Source organism: Carassius auratus, chromosome 47 (assembly GCF_003368295.1).
Source record: "Carassius auratus strain Wakin chromosome 47, ASM336829v1, whole genome shotgun sequence".
Classification (NCBI taxonomy): domain Eukaryota; kingdom Metazoa; phylum Chordata; class Actinopteri; order Cypriniformes; family Cyprinidae; genus Carassius; species Carassius auratus.
The window spans coordinates 10,748,155-10,767,421 of record NC_039289.1 but is presented as its reverse complement, the minus strand read 5'-3'; the positions used below and the strand labels follow the sequence as shown (position 1 = coordinate 10,767,421).

Below are 19,267 nucleotides of genomic sequence, written 5' to 3'. Positions count from 1 at the left end.
GAACATTATTGTGGGCGTGTCTTCATTACAGCCCAGTTTTCAGAGTTCAAAACTGAGGAAAAGCTCTCAGTGAACATTAATGGAAAGCGCTGCTGGAAGATCACTGTGAAACGGACTTCACCAGCATTTTGTGCGTTATGGATGACAAAGACGAAGACACAGGTGGGCAAATTAATAGGTTGAAATATCTGCATATTAGGCTACAGCTAACCGTCTTTTGCTTGTTTTATTTTCTTAAAGTTTTACTTGATTTAATTCCCTATAGTTGCAAGAAACACATCTGTAGCATGTAGCAAACATGTAACCCATTATCCTACAAAAAGTTTGTTTTTATCAATGAAAAATAGAAGAGTTGTTTTAGAGAGTAATTTAAAGTAGGCTAATAACAACCAAATGCTTTAAGAGACTGTAGTTTAAATGCTCTGTACACTTCTGATCTGACACCACATTTGCAAGAATATGGAAAGATCATTTTCTTTATGCACAACGTCAAATCATTGGGTTTGGCAACAAAATCATTCATTATGTTTCAACGAAACGCATTGATTTAGTGCTTAAGTCATTTTGTTAAACATTAAGTCACGCTGAGGATCACGTTATATCTTGGCAATTGCGTCTTCACCACGGGAAGTCCCACATTTGGATACCAATAAAAAACAGCGAAAAACGAACTGATATTAAATATCAGCAGTCTTGCTAACTGCATGTAATATAATTCGACAAACAACTCCGATTAAAAAAAAAAATCACTACACCCGTCAAGAACTCAAACTTTAAAATACTTTTAAACGGAGTTTTTATTAGTGTTGGGTGTAACTCATTACAAGTAATGGTAGTTATGTATGGAAGCATATGGGTAGCATTATTCAATTTGGGATGTAATATGCAAAATAACAATGCAATATGTAATATGGCAATGCATTTCTGTTTTTACATTTACATTTTCCAATACATTTGTGCAACGTTATTTACGTTCAACAAATTACATAATTTTCATTTGCCATTTCCTACACCAGTTTTAATATGTAAAATGAATATTAATTTTAACGCTTTATAAGTTGCAAAATTAAAATTAAAATGTATTACAGAAATGATTAGATATGTCTAACATGTTCAAGCAAAAACTGTGGCAAAATGATCATTTAAATGCTATTTTTCTTAAATGCATTAACACTCACAGTCAAGACACTTACGATTGCATTTTCATTCAATGTCCCGCAATGAATGTAGCAAAATTCAATGTGCACATTGAAAATGCATTTCGAGCCGATCACATCTCTGCCCCCTCCCGCCCTGTCAATCACTGCGTGAACAAGGCGGGGCTTACAGAAGGTCAGAGACTCAAATCTCAAGAAGAGGATACAAGTGAGAAAACATATACAAGAGAGATGGTCCGTGTACGTTTTGATCATTTCGGTTTATGGCTTCAATATTTCATTCACACTTGTGGGCGGAGCTAAAACGCTGCTTTCATCTGATTAGTGGAATCGCTCCGCCTTCAGCTCGGTCTTATTATTCTTTCAAGCAGAATAAGAGTCAGTGCGAGTGAAGCACTGAAATTTCTGAAACCACCACTCACTGTTAATTAGCATAATATTTGAATCAGATGTAGCTGGGCACATACTTTGTGCTGTCGAGACCTGCAAATTATTTCTAGGTTGTAGTATATGAATATTGTCCCACTGATAAATACAGTGCAAATAGTTCTCTCTCTTTGGATAAAAGTGAAGTGGAAATAAAAATCAATAATAGACTGAACAGTTCCATGTCTGTAACATTTACCACTCTCATGTTTTAAGTCATAAGTGCGTGTGTGAAATTAATAAATAATTGTAAAAATGAATATAGTTAAATTTCTAAATAAAAATAGTAAAATTAGCTCTATGCTGCTCAGTGCTCCTGTAGCCTACCCCAGAGCGCCCTCTCGCGGCTGTGGACGGTAACGTTTTCTCTTGGTCCTAAATAAATGCGACTTATAGTCCAGAGCAATTTATATATGTTTTTTTCCTCGTCATGACGTATTTTTGGACTGATGCAACTTATACCGAAAAATACAGTTAACATTATTATTATTATTTATTATGAGAGTAATTGACACAGACTAGAACTTAAATGTTTCACCCAATTCAGCTCAGATCTTCAGACTCATCTGACTCGTGTTGCTTGTATAACTGGCCAGACTTACCTTCCCAAAAAATCCTATTTAATTTTATTTCATAAATTTAACTATATTTATCTATATTTAACTATATTCTGTAATCCAAGGAGACAGGACTATTTGCACTGTATTTATTAGTGGGACAAATTAATATTCATACAATAATTTAATGGGGTCTCTTGCAGGTCTCAGCAGCACAAATTATGTGCCCAGCTACATCTGATTCAAATATTATGCTAATTAACAGTGAGTTGTGGTTTCAGACATTACAGTGCTTCACTCGCACTGACTCTTATTCTGCCTGAAAGAATAAAAAGACCAAGCTGAAAGCGGAGAGATTCGACCAATCAAATGAAAGCAGCGTTTCAGCTCCGCCCACAAGTGCGAATGAAATATTGAAACCATAATCCGAAATGATCAAAACGTACACGGGCCAACTATCTTGTCCATTTTCTCTCACTTGAGTTTCTTGACCTTCTGTAAGCCCCGCCTTGTTCACGCAGTGATTGACAGGGCCGGAGGGGGCAGAGATGTGATCGGCTCGAAATGCATTTTCAATGTGCACATTGAATTTTGCTACATTCATTGCGGGACATTGAATGAAAATGCAATCGTAAGTGTCTTGACTGTGAGTGTTAATGCATTTAAGAAAAATAGCATTTAAAGGATGATTTTGCCACAGTTTTTGCTTGAACATGTTAGACATATCTAATCATTTCTGTAATACATTTTAATTTTAATTTTGCAACTTATAAAGCGTTAAAATTAATATTCATTTTACATATTAAAACTGGTGTAGGAAATGGCAAATGAAAATTATGTAATTTAATTTTCATTTTCATTTTGCACCAAACGTTGCACAAATGTATTGGAAAATGTAAATGTAAAAACAGAAATGCATTGCCATATTACATATTGCATTGTTATTTTGCATATTACATCCCAAATTGAATAATGCTACCCATATGCTTCCATAGTTATGTAATCAGATTACTATTTCCAAATAGGCTAACTAGTAAAGTAGTTTCAAATAAGTAACACCAGTTGTGGACCAATTATGGATTGATTAAATGTTAAATAACACAAATATCCTTAAAGTAATCTACCCAATTCCCTTTTATTAACAATTTTATTTGATGTTGACCTTTGATTATCCAGTTAAAAAAATATAATTAAATAAATATCCTTCAGCCAGAGTCTTATTCATTTCACCTTTGGAGTGAAAAGGCTTATACATTTGTCAAAATTAGATTTTTATTTGTTTATTTACATTAAAAACAAGGAAGAAAGCCCAGCCCAGATGTGCAAACGTAACGCAAAAGTAAAGTATTACTTTCAACAAAAAAAAAAAAAAGTTACTTAAGTAACACAATTAGTTATTTTTTAGGTTGTAACGCAACATTACAATGCTGTACTTTCTGCTGTGTATAATGCTGTAACTTTCCCCAAAACTGGTTTTAATTATGAAAAATAATTTACTTTATATAATATACTTAAGTCTGAATGTTTACATGTAATTGCATGCTATTATATGAAATTTCATAATTATTTTTATACGGTCTTTGAAACATGGTTATAGTGTGCTGCTGAATATACGCTCACCTAAAGGATTATTAGGAACACCATACTAATACTGTGTTTGACCCCCTTTCACCTTCAGAACCGCCTTAATTCTACGTGGCATTGATTCAACAAGGTGCTGAAAGCATTCTTTAGAGATGTTGGCTCATATTGATACGATCGCATCTTGAGGTTGATGGAGATTTGTGGGATGCACATCCAGGGCACGAAGCTCCCGTTCCATCACATCCCAAAGATGCTCTATTGGGTTGAGATCTGGTGACTGTGGGGTCCATTTTAGTACAGTGAACTCATTGTCATGTTCAAGAAACCAATCTGAATTAGTCTGAATAATTCGAGCTTTGTGACATGGCGCATTATCCTGCTGGAAGTAGCCATCGGAGGATGGGTACATGGTGGTCATTAAGGGATGGACATGGTCAGAAACAATGCTCAGGTGGGCCGTGGCATTTAAACGACGCCCAATTGGCACTAAGGGGCCTAAAGTGTGCCAAGAAAACATCCCCCACACCATTACACCACCACCAGCAGCCTGCACAGTGGTAACAAGGCATGATGGATCCATGTTCTCATTCGGTTTACACCAAATACTGACTCTACCATCTGAATGTCTCAACAGAAATTGAGACTCATCAAACCAGGCAACATTTTTCCACTCTTCAACTGTCCAATTTTGGGGAGCTCGTGCAAATTGTAGCCTCTTTTTCCTATTTGTAGTGGAGATGAGTGGTACCTGGTGGGGTCTTCTGCTGTTGTAGCACATCCACCTCAAGGTTGTGCGTGTTGTGGCTTCACAAATGCTTTGCTGCATACCTCGGTTGTAACGGGTGGTTATTTCAGTCAAAGTTGCTTTTCTATCAGCTTGACTCAGTCGGCCCATTCTCCTCTGACCTCGAGCATCAACAAGGCATTTTCTCCCACAGGACTGCCGCATACTGGATGTTTTCCCCTTTCACACCATTCATGTAAACCCTAGAAATGGTTGTGCGTGAAAATCCCAATAACTGGCACCAACAACCATGCCACGCTCAAAATTGCTTAAATCACCTTTCTTTCCCATTCTGACATTCAGTTTGGAGTTCAGGAGATTGTCTTGACCAGGACCACACCCCTAAATACATCGAAGCACCTGCCATGTGATTGGTTGATTAGATAATTGCATTAATGAGAAATTGAACAGGTGTTCCTAATAATCCTTTAGGTGAGTGTATACTGGCAAGCAAAATATGCTTTAACATTATGTCTATTAAAACTTGAATGTCACGTATTTAAATATATTTGGAATTGTACATTTGTAATGTTAAAGTTGCATTTTAGTACATTTAAGATATATTAACTTTAAATGTTATGATTAATAACACTACAGTTAAAAAAATAACCACGTGCTTTAGAATTTGTTTAATCAACTCATCAATATAAATGAAGCTTAATTTAAAAATTATTTTTTTAATGTACTTTTTAAAGTAACATTTTAACATTACAAAATGCACTTATGTATTTAAGTGTTAAACATAAGTGGCTCTCAGTTATTCCAACTGCAAGTGTTTTTTTTTTGTCATAATTTCCTCACTCTTGTGTTGTTCCAAACTTTCTTCTGTTGAACACAAAAGAGGATATTTTGATTAATGTTGGTAACCAAACAGCTGACGGCAGCCATTAACTTCCATAGTATGTATTTAAAAAATCCTATGGAAGTCAATGGCTATTAGCTCAACTACCAACATTCTTTAAAATATCCTCTTTTGTGAAGCTTGTACAGGTCTGGAACAACACAAGAGCGAGGAAACGATGACAGCATTTTCATTTACGGGTGAACTCTCCCTTTAAGTGCACTTTTCATCAAACTTGGTCCAAAATCTGGTTCAGGTCAAGATTAAAGCTTTTTAAACAGTACTTTTCAGCAATAACATCAAAACACTCTCAGGCAGGACTTGCATAACTACTGCATAATAGTCTTTGTTATCTAGACTTTTTTTTAACTTCACTTACAACACTTTCATGCATCACAAGAGCGAAAATGCATTCGGAGGAAAAATGTACTATCTGAAACTGTTAACTGCAAATGTTATCTTAAAATTGAACGTATCCTGTTTGCTAAATAGATCTCTGCTTCACAAAGCAGCAGCGCATGTCTGTCAGTAGCAGCACAATTAATCACGGACTAGCTTCTTAAAGGCACAACGGCCAATTGAATGAATCTAGACCGAAGCAATTGTTTACATGTTATTTCTGTTATCAGTGCATTTTATTCATGCGGGTGCTATTATTAGGCACCAGACTGTTAGAAAGACTATTTATCAGGGTGTTTTCCCTTTCACAAGTTTGCAAGTACACAGTAAGTGTGCCAGTTGGGACGGAGCCATTGAGTTCTGCAGTAATGATGTATATTTGAAGTTTGTATCATCCCGGTTCCCTCGACAAAAACCCCAAAAGGATATTTCCATTGGCTTTTGGATTATTGCAGAAAATTAGCTTTCTAACCAACAAACATTTATGATTCTTATACATTTTGTTTATCATACTAACCCTCACAAATTAACCTAACTTTTATAAATTCTGAGGTAAACGGTATGGTAAACGCAGGCTATAAATGAACTACACCATGGTCACCACAAAGGACAATCTCATTTTTATTCATAGCTATAAAATTTTGATGAATGTGCATTGCTAAATTAGCAGTTGAATCGTATCAGAGACGACCTGCTCCTCCCATCATTCGCTGCTGCTGTATATTTTGAGGGCATTGTTTCTCTGGCATACAGGCCTGATTCTGCCCATTCTTCATGCTAAATCTGAAGCACGATCTCGGTTGAAGGAAACCCATTTCAGCTGATATTTATATCCACTTGCTAGCAGCATTGTTCACGAACCTAACAAGATGTTTGTGTGAAGTATATATAACTCACCGTTGCATTCCGACAAGCTCTTTGGAGGGAAAGAAACCTAATGACTAAATGAACAGCTGCCAACTACTGATTGCTCAGAAAAGTGTTTGTATTCCGTTGCCTAGAAATGCAGCATATCTTAAAGGAGTACTTTACCTAAAAATGAAAATTAGCTCAGAATTTACTCACCGTCAGGCCATTCAAGATGTCGTGAAGTCTGTTTCTTCATCAGATTTGGAGAAATATAGCATCACTTGCTCATCAATGGATCCTCTGCAGTGAATGGGTGCCATCAGAATGAGAGTCCAAACAGCTGATAAAAACATCATAATAATCCACAATTGATCCACTCCATTTAATGACTTGTGAAGTGAAAAGCTGCGTGTAAGAAACTAATCTGTCATTAAGTCTTAGACTGGAGTCATGTGAAGTATAGTCTTGTGGATTTTTGTGATGTTTTTATCAGCTGTTTGGACTTTAATTCTGATGGCACCCATTCACTGCAGAGGTTGCAGAAATATAAAAATGGGAAAGAAAAAATACAAGCACTGTTGTGAATGTCAATTAAGTGTCATAACTGTTGGAGTTTAGTAGGATTTTCTCTTTTTTTCTGTCTTGCTTGTCCAAAGCCATTAAATCTGGTTGATAAATACTCCAGGATCCCTGATGAGGTTCCAGGATCAACACAAATTCTGTCACTGGTTTAAGGCAGTGGCTGTTTGATAGGAATGTTCTTCCAGGACCAACAAAGGATGTTGATTCAGGATCATGTTACTCTTGGATAAATCACAAATGTCATAATCTCTCCCGCTCACTGCAGACACGTTTGACCCCAACCTTCCTGAAGAGGGTCCGTCTGCTCCACCTCCAGGCTGGCTGGACAGTGTAACAGGCTACGAGGAACACACGGGTGGAGGTGAAAAAACCATTGTGCCCACCACTCATAATGGCATTAATAATACTTATATTAAGATAACACTTTTTATGATAAAACACAATTATATACACTAAGGCACAACAATCATTTTAATAATAACAAAATATTTTTATTAAGATGTTATTATTACAATTATACATATAAATATATATATATATATATATATATATATATATATATATATATATATATAGAAACTATAATAATAATAAATGCTTTATTGTAGCTTTTCTAATAATACACAATTATAAACATTAAGACATATTTATCATAATTATATTTAACAATATATATTTTTATAATTTAAAAATAATTATTATTAAGATGTTGTTATTATAAGATGCACTATTATTTACCCTAAAGCACTGTAATAAAAATAATAATAATTTATTATAAATATATATTATTTAAAAAATATTATTGTTATTATTTGTATGACACAATTATTATTATAATATACTGTTATTTATAGTATCTTTTATATTATTATTGTTGTTGTAATGGCTATTTAGTTATTGTGTGAAAATGCTAAACTAATTAGAAATTGCTTTTGCATACCGGTTATAGGATGCGTAAAAATATCGGCATTGGTCAAAAATGTTAAATTGGTGAATATTTAACATCTTGTAAAATCATGTGAATATAGTATGCAGGATATGACCTAGTTTCACAGTAGTCTTGAATGCCTATTTATTATTCTTTTGTCCCCATTTGACATTTTTGTTGTTCATCTTGATAGACTGCACAGATCAAATCTGTCCTCCTCCGCCAGACTTTGTCCCCAAGCCTGAAAATGACAAGAACGCCTCAGTTCCAAACGTCATGTAAGTACAACATAATTTTTTGAAGGAAGTTACAAATGTAAAAAACATATTCATACTACACCTGATGTGAAAAGAACATAATTTTTTTAATTGCACACTTACTGACAGGGTGCCCACCGTCTCGGAGGATGTTGCGAGAGACGCTCTACTCCAGTTCGTGGGTAAAAAATGGACGTACAGCAGCAAACCTGCAAAAAATCTGATCTTCAAAGAGCTGATACCTTTTACAGTTTACCGTGTAAATCTTGTTATTATCCATTCTTAATTGGGAATAATTCTTGTTTTATTATTATCCATTATAATAATAATTACATGACGACATGTTCTGTATCATTTCAGTACCGCTTGGAAACTTTCACAGAGTCCAGATCAAGCGCCTGGGAATCAGAGCCACACACAGGTGCCGATGACACCAGTACATATACATATTACATACATATTAATACATATTCATATATATTTTTCTCAGGTCAGTGTGTGGATGGGCCTCAGAATGGAGTGAGTCCTCCACCGTGGAACGTCCAGGTGTCTTACCCACCCAAATTCACCAACGCCGTTCAGAAAGTCAGGGTCCCACACTCGTCATTCATAAAGGTGTGCCTTTAAGCAACTTTAATTTACCATCATAAACAAATCACTTAATGTATCTTACCTTATGCGCCTCCTGCTCTTAATTTATTAGCGTAAGTCAGACTTTTGCTTATGTCGGATTGAATCAGTGCATTGTCATTGCAGCCTTGTCACCGGTGTCATGGTAATGGCAAAGTGAGGTGTACCCACTGCCGAGGACAAGGGCTGGTAAGTCATTTTTTTATTATACATAATATCTGCCAATGTTTTATTCTACTGACTGTTTTATCCAAAACAAATTCAGACTCGCTGTATGTTCTGTCATGGCTCTGGTCACAGTCGCAACCGACGGTGTACAACCTGCCACGGAAGAGGGAGAAAAAGGTAATTTGAGGGTTAAACTGACCAACAGCGTGGTCTAATGTGTTTTATATGCTCACATGAAAATAAAATCTCACCTTTTTTTTTTTTTTTTTAGGTGTGTTTCTTGTCATGGAAAGGGCTACAAAGGCTGTCTTACGTGTAATGGTTACAGGAACCTTGTGCATTTCATACAGCTCACAGTTACATGGTAAATGTGCCAGTAAAATAGCATTTTTTTTTTTTTTTTTTTAAATTTAAGTGTGAGATAAGCTACTGAAATGTTACTCACTATTGTAGATGCATCAGTTCGTTATTGGTTCTTATGATCTCAGCCCTTATTTTGATTACTGTTAAAGTCTGCACAATAATCTGTCCTGTTCATCTTTGTATTTCTGCGGTTATCGGTGTATAACACTACATTATTTTACAGGAAAAACCAGGTGTTTGAGTTTATACCCAACCGGGTGCCTGAATTCCCCCTGAAGAAGTTTGAGAAGGTGTCTGGGGAAGCGTTCTTTGTAGATGAAAACCTCCTGGTATACATTGATTCATTAACTAACTGATAAATCCTATATAAATAGGCCTATATATTATTTTACTTATTCATGTATAGGAGATGTAGAATTAACCCTTCTCAGACCCAGTGTCTCAAATGTTACATTGATGTAAAAAAAGTTTATATTTTAATGTCAACATGATATCATACTTCGACTGTTCGCTGTAAGAAATGTCAATTAGCCTCCGTTTACATGTAAGACATGAATATACATAATGGATTTACACAGGGTCGATGTCTGAAGAGGGGACACAGCATCTCTTTCCCTCTCAGGGAACCATGGTTATATGTGTAACCAGAGACGTTCCCCTTTTAGGGAACTCGCGCTGCATCCTCTAGCCAACACTATGGGGAACAGAATGCCCACTAGGTCATGCCATGGCACATGTCTGTTCATCTGTTAAGAGAGCACCAATGAAAGCTACAGTCCACCCCTACTACCTGACTTAACTTAAGGGATAAAGGAAGTAGACCATCTATTTAAAAACCCCAAGGGGAGACAGCTAGAAGAGGCTCAGAGAACCGCCTACTTGAAAAACCCTGATAAGAGGAGAAGCCCAACCACAGAGTACTTGAAAAAGTCTACATCACAAGGAATAGACCGGACCTTCAGTCACTGGTTTGCCAATAAAATAAAAAACACTTGAGAACAATACTAGTCCAGCCTCGAAGCCCGATGTAAGCAGTATCTCTTAGCGTTCGCCTGCCTCTGGGCACGTCCCCCGGAAGGCCACAGCAGAGCATCAAGATAAAAGAGGCTTACACCTCTCTCTCAATATCCGTGAGATTTAACCACATATGCGACTCCATAACCACCACTGCTTAGTGGTGTGAAGAGCCAAGTCTGTGGTGTGGCACAGTTCCTCGACTGCCCCAGGGAAAAACCCTGCTTTCATAGGTTTCTGAGCAAGTCAGCTTCGTAAGCTTGTAACACAACCATTGTGTGCAAGGCTCCACCAGCTTGACCTGCCACCACATACACCCTGCCATCCAGATGTGCCCTGAAGATGTCTGGATGGTGGAGAACAAGTCTTTAAAGAAGACGACTCACCCTGGGAGAGAATGCTTGCAATGGTCCTCTTCACAGGGGGGATCTTTATGTAGCCCAGCCACGTCCTCAACATCAGCGTAATCCACATGCTGAAAAAAAGATGCAGCTGAGCTGAATATGGCTTGTCCTACAATCTCACTAACTCCATGTGGAGGTCAGGAAGAAAGAGGAGACTCTTGGGGGAAGGGAGTTCGTGACTGGCCAGAAAGTGCTCATCTAATCTGCCATGGTTAGGGCTTCTGCCTTTCACATGACCGGACTAAATCAAGCCTCTGAGGGTGTATTCACACCAAGAAAGTCCACTAGTTCACTTGCTTTGGTCTGGACCAGGGGTAGGCAAGTTCGGTCCTGGAGAGCTGCAGTCCTGCAGAGTTCAGCTCCAACCCTAAAAAAACCCTCACCTCCCTATAGACTTATTAATCCTGAAGACATTTATGAGCTTGTTCAGGTGTGTTTGATTAGGGTTGAAGCTGAACTCTGCAGGACTGCGGCTCTCTAGGTCTGAACTTGCCTACCCCTGGTCTGGACCAAATACAATGTTGATTTATTTTGATTTTTTGTTGCTTTCGCACTGCCTTTTTTTGTAAGTGAACCAGAAAATTTAAACAATAACACGTGTCCCAAGATCATGCATTCATTGGACTGAAATTCTCAAGCAGGGAAAACAACAGATGGTGCAAAAACAGGCAAATCATGGAGATCTTTTGTAGTTTTTTTATTCTTTTACCGATTTGGTGTTATAAGATACTAACGCAATATGAAGAACCTTATGAGCATCACTATAAGGTACACTATAAGGTGCATGTCCAATTGTTTGTTTAGAGAGCGAATTTCAGAAGATCAGTGGAAACTAATTAAATACGCTGTAATTTTTGCTCATAAAGATACGAATAATACATTGTTCGGAACTGTAAAAGGTCTATTTTCATTTGTGTGCACACACAATATCAAGAAAACGTTGTGCTTCTGTAAATTAAGAAAACAAATAGTGTTTCAGAGTGTGATTTCTGCAATAGGGTCAGATCAAGGTCGGGTCATTTTCACACCTTAAACTAACTATACTAGAGTTTATTTGGAAGTGGACCGAAACCACCTCTTCAGCTGGGTCTCGGTGCGGTCGTTTGGTCCGCACTCGAGTGTGATTGATGTATTTACACCTGTCCAAAAGGTCCGCACCAGGAGGGGAAATTAACTTCAGTTTGATTCAATCAAACTAAACAAGACAGGTGTGAATACACCCTTAGTAGCTCACGCCATTACGTCTAATATTCCCTGTATGTGGAACTGGAGCTAGCCAACCAATTTTACCAGATGAGCCCAATGTAGGACTATCCATGGGATTAGAAGGCCCAAGAGAAAAGTATCTGGATCCCACCGAGCGCCTTGATAGCCGGACATGCTCATGCAATTGCTCACTACTATACCTCGTGAGAGAACAGCATGAAAGGAACTCCAAGGGAAAGCACTTCCTGTCAGATTCCTTCCATGCCCTGCCTAAAATCCCCATGATTAGTCTACCTAGCTACCTTGGCATCCGTGGGACCCAAATCATGGATAATAGGCGCTCAGTTCTCATTCCTCAAAAGAGAATCAAGCATACAAGGTATTTCTCAGCATGATAGCATTATGTACCATGTACTTAGCTCCCCTGAGGGCCATACATGATCTGTTCAAATACAAGATTCCCTCAAACATCAGGCAAAAAACATATAGCATTGAGTCATATTGCGAGACCTGAACCGCAAGACGCAGACGCTCGTCCCTGTTACCTCAAGAAGAGAGACAAACGCAAATGGAGCATTCGCACTGGAAAAATTGTCATAATGAGCACATTCAAAGTCCTCGAGAACCGAACGTGCGTGCTCCTCACCAACACACATAACACATACATTGTGTGTGTTCTCGGGTCCCATACACTTACTAAAATGCTCACTTTCCTTGGTACGTCAGAAACCGGTCCTGCTGGCAGAGGTTCCCCATAGCCTCCGTTAGAGGATGCAATGTGAGTTCTCTAGAAGGGGAACGAGAGATATAGCTTGACTCCTTAATGCCAAGGCTTGTAATGGCACCCTGGCGGCAGTGATTGGATTGCAACCCAAATGCATCAAAATAAAGCACTTGCCATCCATTCCGACATACCCGTGCTCCCTTTTTTCCACTAGCCTGTTCCTGAAGAAGGTCTTTGGATCCTTTCTAATAATGCTTGATTTAATAAATTAACCTGATTGTGATTCCAAAATGTAACACACAGATGTTTTTAGCCTAAGTCACAATGCATGTTGGCAGGTTTATCCGATTGAGGGCTTTCCTGACCAGGACATCTGCGACGCCTCAAAAGGTTCGATTCAGAATCACCTGCTGAAATATTCTGCTGTGAGCCGCATCCTGCAGCAGGTGAGGAGAAACTGTGCCAGAAGTGTGTGCTACCAAATACACAGCAGAATTCAACTGCAATAAATAAAACACGATTTCGCAAATGTGAATACAGAGGGTTGTGAGAATGCATTTCCACATTTGACCACCATGTGGAAGCACCATCCCCACCAACTTAAAACTTTGACAACTTGTGTGCATCGGCCTGTTTGATTGAGAATGATGCTTAAAACGTAACATTTCCACATTTACATGGTTTAAATATTAGCAATTTATGATACAACGACAGATTGCACATTCTATAGCCAATATTCAGTGTTACATTGACATTTTCTCATTCTCTTACAGCGTCAAACGATCGAGCTGGTTCCTCTCACTCATGTATATTACGCTTACAGTGGGAATGACTATGATTACTTTGTTTTTGGGCGAGAAAACAAAGTTCACACTACCAAATACCCTTCTTCCTGTAGCATTTTGTAATTTGTTTTGTCTCAACCAATTTTGTAATAAATCAAACCTTTTTTCTACAGTGTGTATTTATAATGTGGTATATAGATAAACTGTAAATGTCTATGAAAATGCAGCTCCTTTCTCCTCATTCTCTCATTTAAGCATGTAACAGCATGTCTCTTCATTCTGTATATTAAATATACCTATACTAGTATCAAGTATTAAAAATAATTTGAGTACATTTTGTTTTTTGCCATAAAAGTGCAGTTTATTTGCTAAATGTTTACAGATTTCTAGATACATATCTATATAGTTTGATTATTTGAAAGGATTTGTGTAAATGTGTTTATATTTCTCAGTTTATAACGTTTTGTACACCGTTCCTGTATAAACTTGTTAATCCTAACATAACATTATATGGGGTAAATTGTCACAGTGGGAACCCGCTGATTAACAATTCTGATTTGAGAATGATCCTTTTGAAATTTAAAGTTAATAAAGCTGGAACATTTGTAAAATTGCAACAATAAAAATATATAGCATATTGTACAACAAAAAAAATAATTATAATGATTGATTTGAGGAAAAAGGTGACCATGTAAACCTGACATGAAACAAAATTATAGTTATTGTTATTAATCGATATGAAAAATGCACGCTAGTGTGATTTTATTTTGTTCACTTAAAATGTAACTTATGATATCTCTATATATGTTTTTAGAATTTAGATAAAATTCAAACACACACACAAACATTTAAAAGTGTTTGAATTATAAACCTTAGAGAAAATGCACTTGGATTGTTCATATAAATTACTAAAAAACAGGGTTTCTACAGGTCTTAAAAAGTCTTAGCCCTTTCACAAATTAAGGCCTCAAAAAGGAAAGTATTCAATTCATACAGTTATTAAATGTTGTAGGCTATATGAACTGTAAATATGTAATACCTTCTGAAGTGTTTTCTTTTTTGTTTGTTTTTACAATGCAAATATCTAAACATCCTTAAACCAAGATTATTGGAGATGCAAAATAAAGATATGAAGTCTTGTTTTCTGAGAAACTGATCAAAATTAAGTGGGTTTAAATCTAAAACAAGAACAAATGTTTCTCAATGCGGTATGGAAACTTTAAATTAAGTTGATTTTTCTGAGCCAAGCAGTTTTAACCATTTGATTTACTTCCCTTTGATCTAATTCTCAGAAAATAATTCCCATACTCTAATGGTTGGAAGCAGAGACAAGCGTTGCTAATACCACAACTATTATTGTGTTCTCCTTAGACATTTTGAGACCATATACCTGACGTATTGTGTTCTCCTTACATTTTGTAGGCTACTTATCTTAAAACGTCTTTTAACTGTCTTAAATTGTCTCTAATTGTACCTGCCCATGTGACAACTAAAACAATGGCGGTTAATCGCTTAGCTTTCGTCGTGGAGCAGGACAGTGGTTGGTCAAACGGAGTTTCTCCGGGTCTCCTCGGATGTTTCTCGAGCTGTTGGCGGGTAAACAGCGAGCACACCTGCCTCAGTAACCCTCCAGAGGACGGATGTGATGACATCAGTGCAGGAGGCGTGGCTCTCAGCTCGCGCATCTTCACTCCACTCACCTCACTGGCATTAACGCCACTAACTGGAATAAAACCCATCAGGAGCGAGGAAAGCGACGGGCAAATAACACACGGTAGGGATTTAAATGTTGTTTGTAGTTATTCTGTCAGCTCTAAATAACGATGAGTCAGTATTACATGTTTACTCGTGGTGAAAGATGATAACACCATGATATTTTGATGTATGCATAGTATAGGAGCTCTTAAAAAAGAAAATACCATGTTTTACTATGATACTTTCTGTCACATTTTATTTTTAAAGTGACTGCTGCTAGAATTTAAATCGGTTGAAAAAAAAACATTTCATGCTATGAAAAAAATAGTGTTGATTTTTACAGGTGTAACCGTTTTAAAACTCTGTTTTGTAGGAAAATACATGCATGCTTTAGTTATGCTATGTGAAATTATTAAATGAATACTTCTGAAACGTTATTTTAACATGCAACATTTGTTAGTTTTGAGCTCATTGAATAGAGAGAGAAAAGGCATAGGCTCAGAAGTGTAGGTTACTTGTTGTAATTAAACTATTAAAAGGAGCACGTGAGGGGTCTCCAGGACCCCAGACAGGGCATAAGGGTTAATCATTCAATACTTTTAAACCAATTCAGTCTGAATATGTAATTTGTACAGTATATAGTACAGTTGAATACAGTGTAGCTTCACTCTTGTGAACAGGACAGGACCTACATTAAATTTAGTTAAATGCTGGACGTCAGTGATGTTCATTGTCCTCCTGATTCTTTCCTTTTCCTGTTTGCTGGGGTACATATTGTGTTGCTCTGATTTGTTTGTTTCCGTCCTTAACATGCTGTAAATTTCCTCCCATATGTAGGAATATTCAAAAATGATTTCATATCATTGTGGTTGGACATGAGTACTTAGTAGAGTTTAGATATTTAGATGTATGCATGTTTGAAATATTTAAATTGCATTTATACACTCACACACACATTTGAAAATTAATATTTCAAACACACGTATATCTAAAACTCTAGATATCTATATGAGAAAAAAAAAAACAGCAGAGTAATAGTGATTTCTTATAAAACCATGTTGGGAATCCAATGTATAAAGCATATGCAACCTTTGTGAAGTTGACGGACACTAGGTCAGATTGGCTTTGATTTGAAGACTGATGGATTGCATTGTCAGGATGTGTTGTGTTACGGCTGTAAGTTCTTGTCAGGGAGGGTTTATGTTTCACACCCACTCTGAGCTCTTGAAAGCGAGAGGAGAAGCTGACAGATCGACTGTGATCTGCTTTTGGGAGGAGTCCTCACATAGAAGCCACGTGAGGAAAGCCAGGCGCGTCTGCGAGGGCCTTATCTGTGCTCGCCAGCTCTGCAGTCCTGCGGATATTGTTGTTTTATCTGGTAACAATAACTCTGCTCCATGAGCAGTCATACAGTTTGATTGTTCAGCGCAGGACACTTGAAGTTCTTCAGTATTATCAAAAGTAATAAGGTTACTTTTCCTTAAGTTGTGCTTTGATTTACCAGTCAAAAACTATAGATAAACCTACTCCTATATGATAACTAACATTTGTTTGTACAACCTGTTGACATTAGTTATTAAATATTTTTTAATAATGTTTTTAAATTACTTTTTATAAATTAAATATAAATAGTTTTTATGAATTGAATAAAATAAAATGACTAGATAATTGTTATTATAATTATTGATGGATTTTTATTCATTTTCAGTTTAACTAACAGTATTTTTTTTGACACGTTGGATGCAATGGTTTTATAAAAATATTTTTATAATTATTTTTACATTTTTGCATTTTGTTTTTAAAAATTGAGTGCAATTACATATCTTATCAAATGTTTAACATTTTATTTTTGAAAGATTTTTTTAGTTTTTTAGTTTTTACAAATTGATTGCAATTATTTATTTATTTTATTTTATTTATTTATTTAAAATACTATTCACACACACACACACACACACACACACACACACACACACATATATATATATATATATATATATATATATATATATATATATTATTTTTATTATTTACTTTTATATAGATTACATATTTTTTTTAAATAAATATATTTATGTAATACATTTTTACATTATTTTCAATTTAACAACACATATTTTTCACCAATTAAGTGTGATTTGTATAATTGTATTCAAATAAGTATTAATATTACTATTATTATTATTATTTGTATCACTACTTATATATTTAAATTTCATAGGAATATTGCATTGATGATTAATGGTTTGGGATTGGTTTTCTGATCTTGTGCCCAGAGAGTTCTAAGGGTTTTCGATTTAAAAAAAAAAAAATAGTTCTCTGTGGTTTCACATAGGAAAATATGAAAAGCAATAAAAGCGTTTGTGGATTCTGGATTGGTGTGATATCCAGCTGACCGGTTAAAATTGGTGTTAAAGATATCAGATATCATTTAATGGAGTTTAGGGAGAAGATGTTCACCTTTTTATCCCCTGAACAGATGAATCAATCCTCACTTTTTGGCTCTTGAAAATCTGATATAGCAGTGTCCTTTGTACTTGCTCTGCATATCAAGAGTTTCTTGGGAACGTCCCAATCTTGCACTGCACTGATTTATACTTTCAGATCTGTTTCAGATCATCAGAGCATCTGCATCTGGTTCATGTCTATTTCTCTCTTATCTATACTCTTCTGGTTGTTATATATTAAATCCAGGTCTTTCATCCAGTCGTGCATTTGTGATTAACTACCATGTTGCCGATAGTTCATTATAATAGATATATAAAGTAGATGTTTTGTGTATGCAGTTCATTGATTCTAATCAAATCAAACTTTTCAACAATTCATTATTTAAAAGTGTTTCGGCAGTTCGCTGTACGTCATTGAACTTGGTAACCTGGGCAGGTGGATCTTGGGACGCAAGCCAGAGTTGGCGATCAGCTGTCATTGTATCCGTGCGTCTGTAAAAGAATTGCTCTGAATGTGCGTGTGTTGGTGGGACAGCAAACAACCTCCTCAGTAAATGACTCAATAGCCCATTGTGGTGCCTCTCTATTATCTTAATTAATTGGCCCTTCTCTCTATCAGCTCAACAATAACAATGCTCTGGCAAACACTGCACTTCCTTCCCACAATGCATCTGTTCGAACCTGCTGTCTGGCGCCAACCCCAGGAAGGTCAGAATGAGGTTGGAAGTAGCTCTGTGTGGGACAGGGCGAGGGGAAGCTCTGTCTAAACACCCATCCAGCTGTTTCGACAATTAATAGTAACTTCGTCATCATTCATGCAAACTGAAATCTTCAGCCAAGCTAAATTCTGATGTTATTTCTGCTTGCAGAGCGCCAAGCAAGCGCGGTTATCATTGTACTACCAATTGAGATTCACAATGTGTCGGTCATGAGTCATGTATATATTTGTCTTTCATTGTTTCTGAGTGATTCGATTGTAATCTGCAGCTGTTTATTCTTCCAAAATTGGGATGGGGTGTGTGGAGCTTTGCGGAATAGGGAACAATCCTAACATTTGTTTACATGTGTTCTTTTGTAATTGTGGTCACAGACAAAAAATGACTCAATAAACTCTTTTCTAACTCATTCATGATGAGCAGCACTGAATCTAGACTGGCAATATAATGCTATAAACAGCAAGTAAATCAATCTAGAATCACCCAGGACATGTTAACAACAATATAACAGCGATCTGGTAGCATTATGCTCATCAATTTTGCACGAAGGCAACTGGCATTTTCTTCACAAAATGTAAAAATCTAGCACATTCTTACTGTAAACTGTCTTTTCTCGCATTTATAATTTTGGACCCCGTTGGCTTTCATTGAATAGAAAAAAGGGGTTGAAACTAGCTTTTGTTTTCTGATGAAATAAATAAAAAGTTTACATGCTTTTCGATTAAACACTCCCCAGTCACCGAATACAACC

The 19,267-nt window shown here is 36.5% G+C and overlaps 2 protein-coding genes across 2 annotated transcripts in view; both read left to right on the top strand.

The window, feature by feature from the left end:
• On the top strand, nt 1–13,972 carry ssuh2.1 (ssu-2 homolog, tandem duplicate 1). Its single transcript, XM_026236274.1, has 12 exons — nt 1–162; nt 7,445–7,540; nt 8,301–8,385; nt 8,494–8,623; nt 8,725–8,785; nt 8,855–8,979; nt 9,121–9,183; nt 9,260–9,339; nt 9,434–9,526; nt 9,749–9,854; nt 13,212–13,319; nt 13,647–13,972. Exons 1-12 carry the CDS (start codon nt 138–140, stop codon nt 13,779–13,781), a joined length of 1,107 nt encoding a protein of 368 aa, XP_026092059.1. The 5' UTR covers nt 1–137; the 3' UTR covers nt 13,782–13,972.
• Nucleotides 13,973–15,321: 1,349 nt separating this feature from the next.
• Nucleotides 15,322–19,267, top strand: part of LOC113065088 (semaphorin-3D-like) — a 47,004-nt gene continuing 43,058 nt past the window's right edge. The window contains exon 1 of the mRNA XM_026236259.1: nt 15,322–15,432. The gene's annotated coding sequence lies outside the window, so the exon portion shown is untranslated. The remainder of the gene's footprint in view (nt 15,433–19,267) is intronic.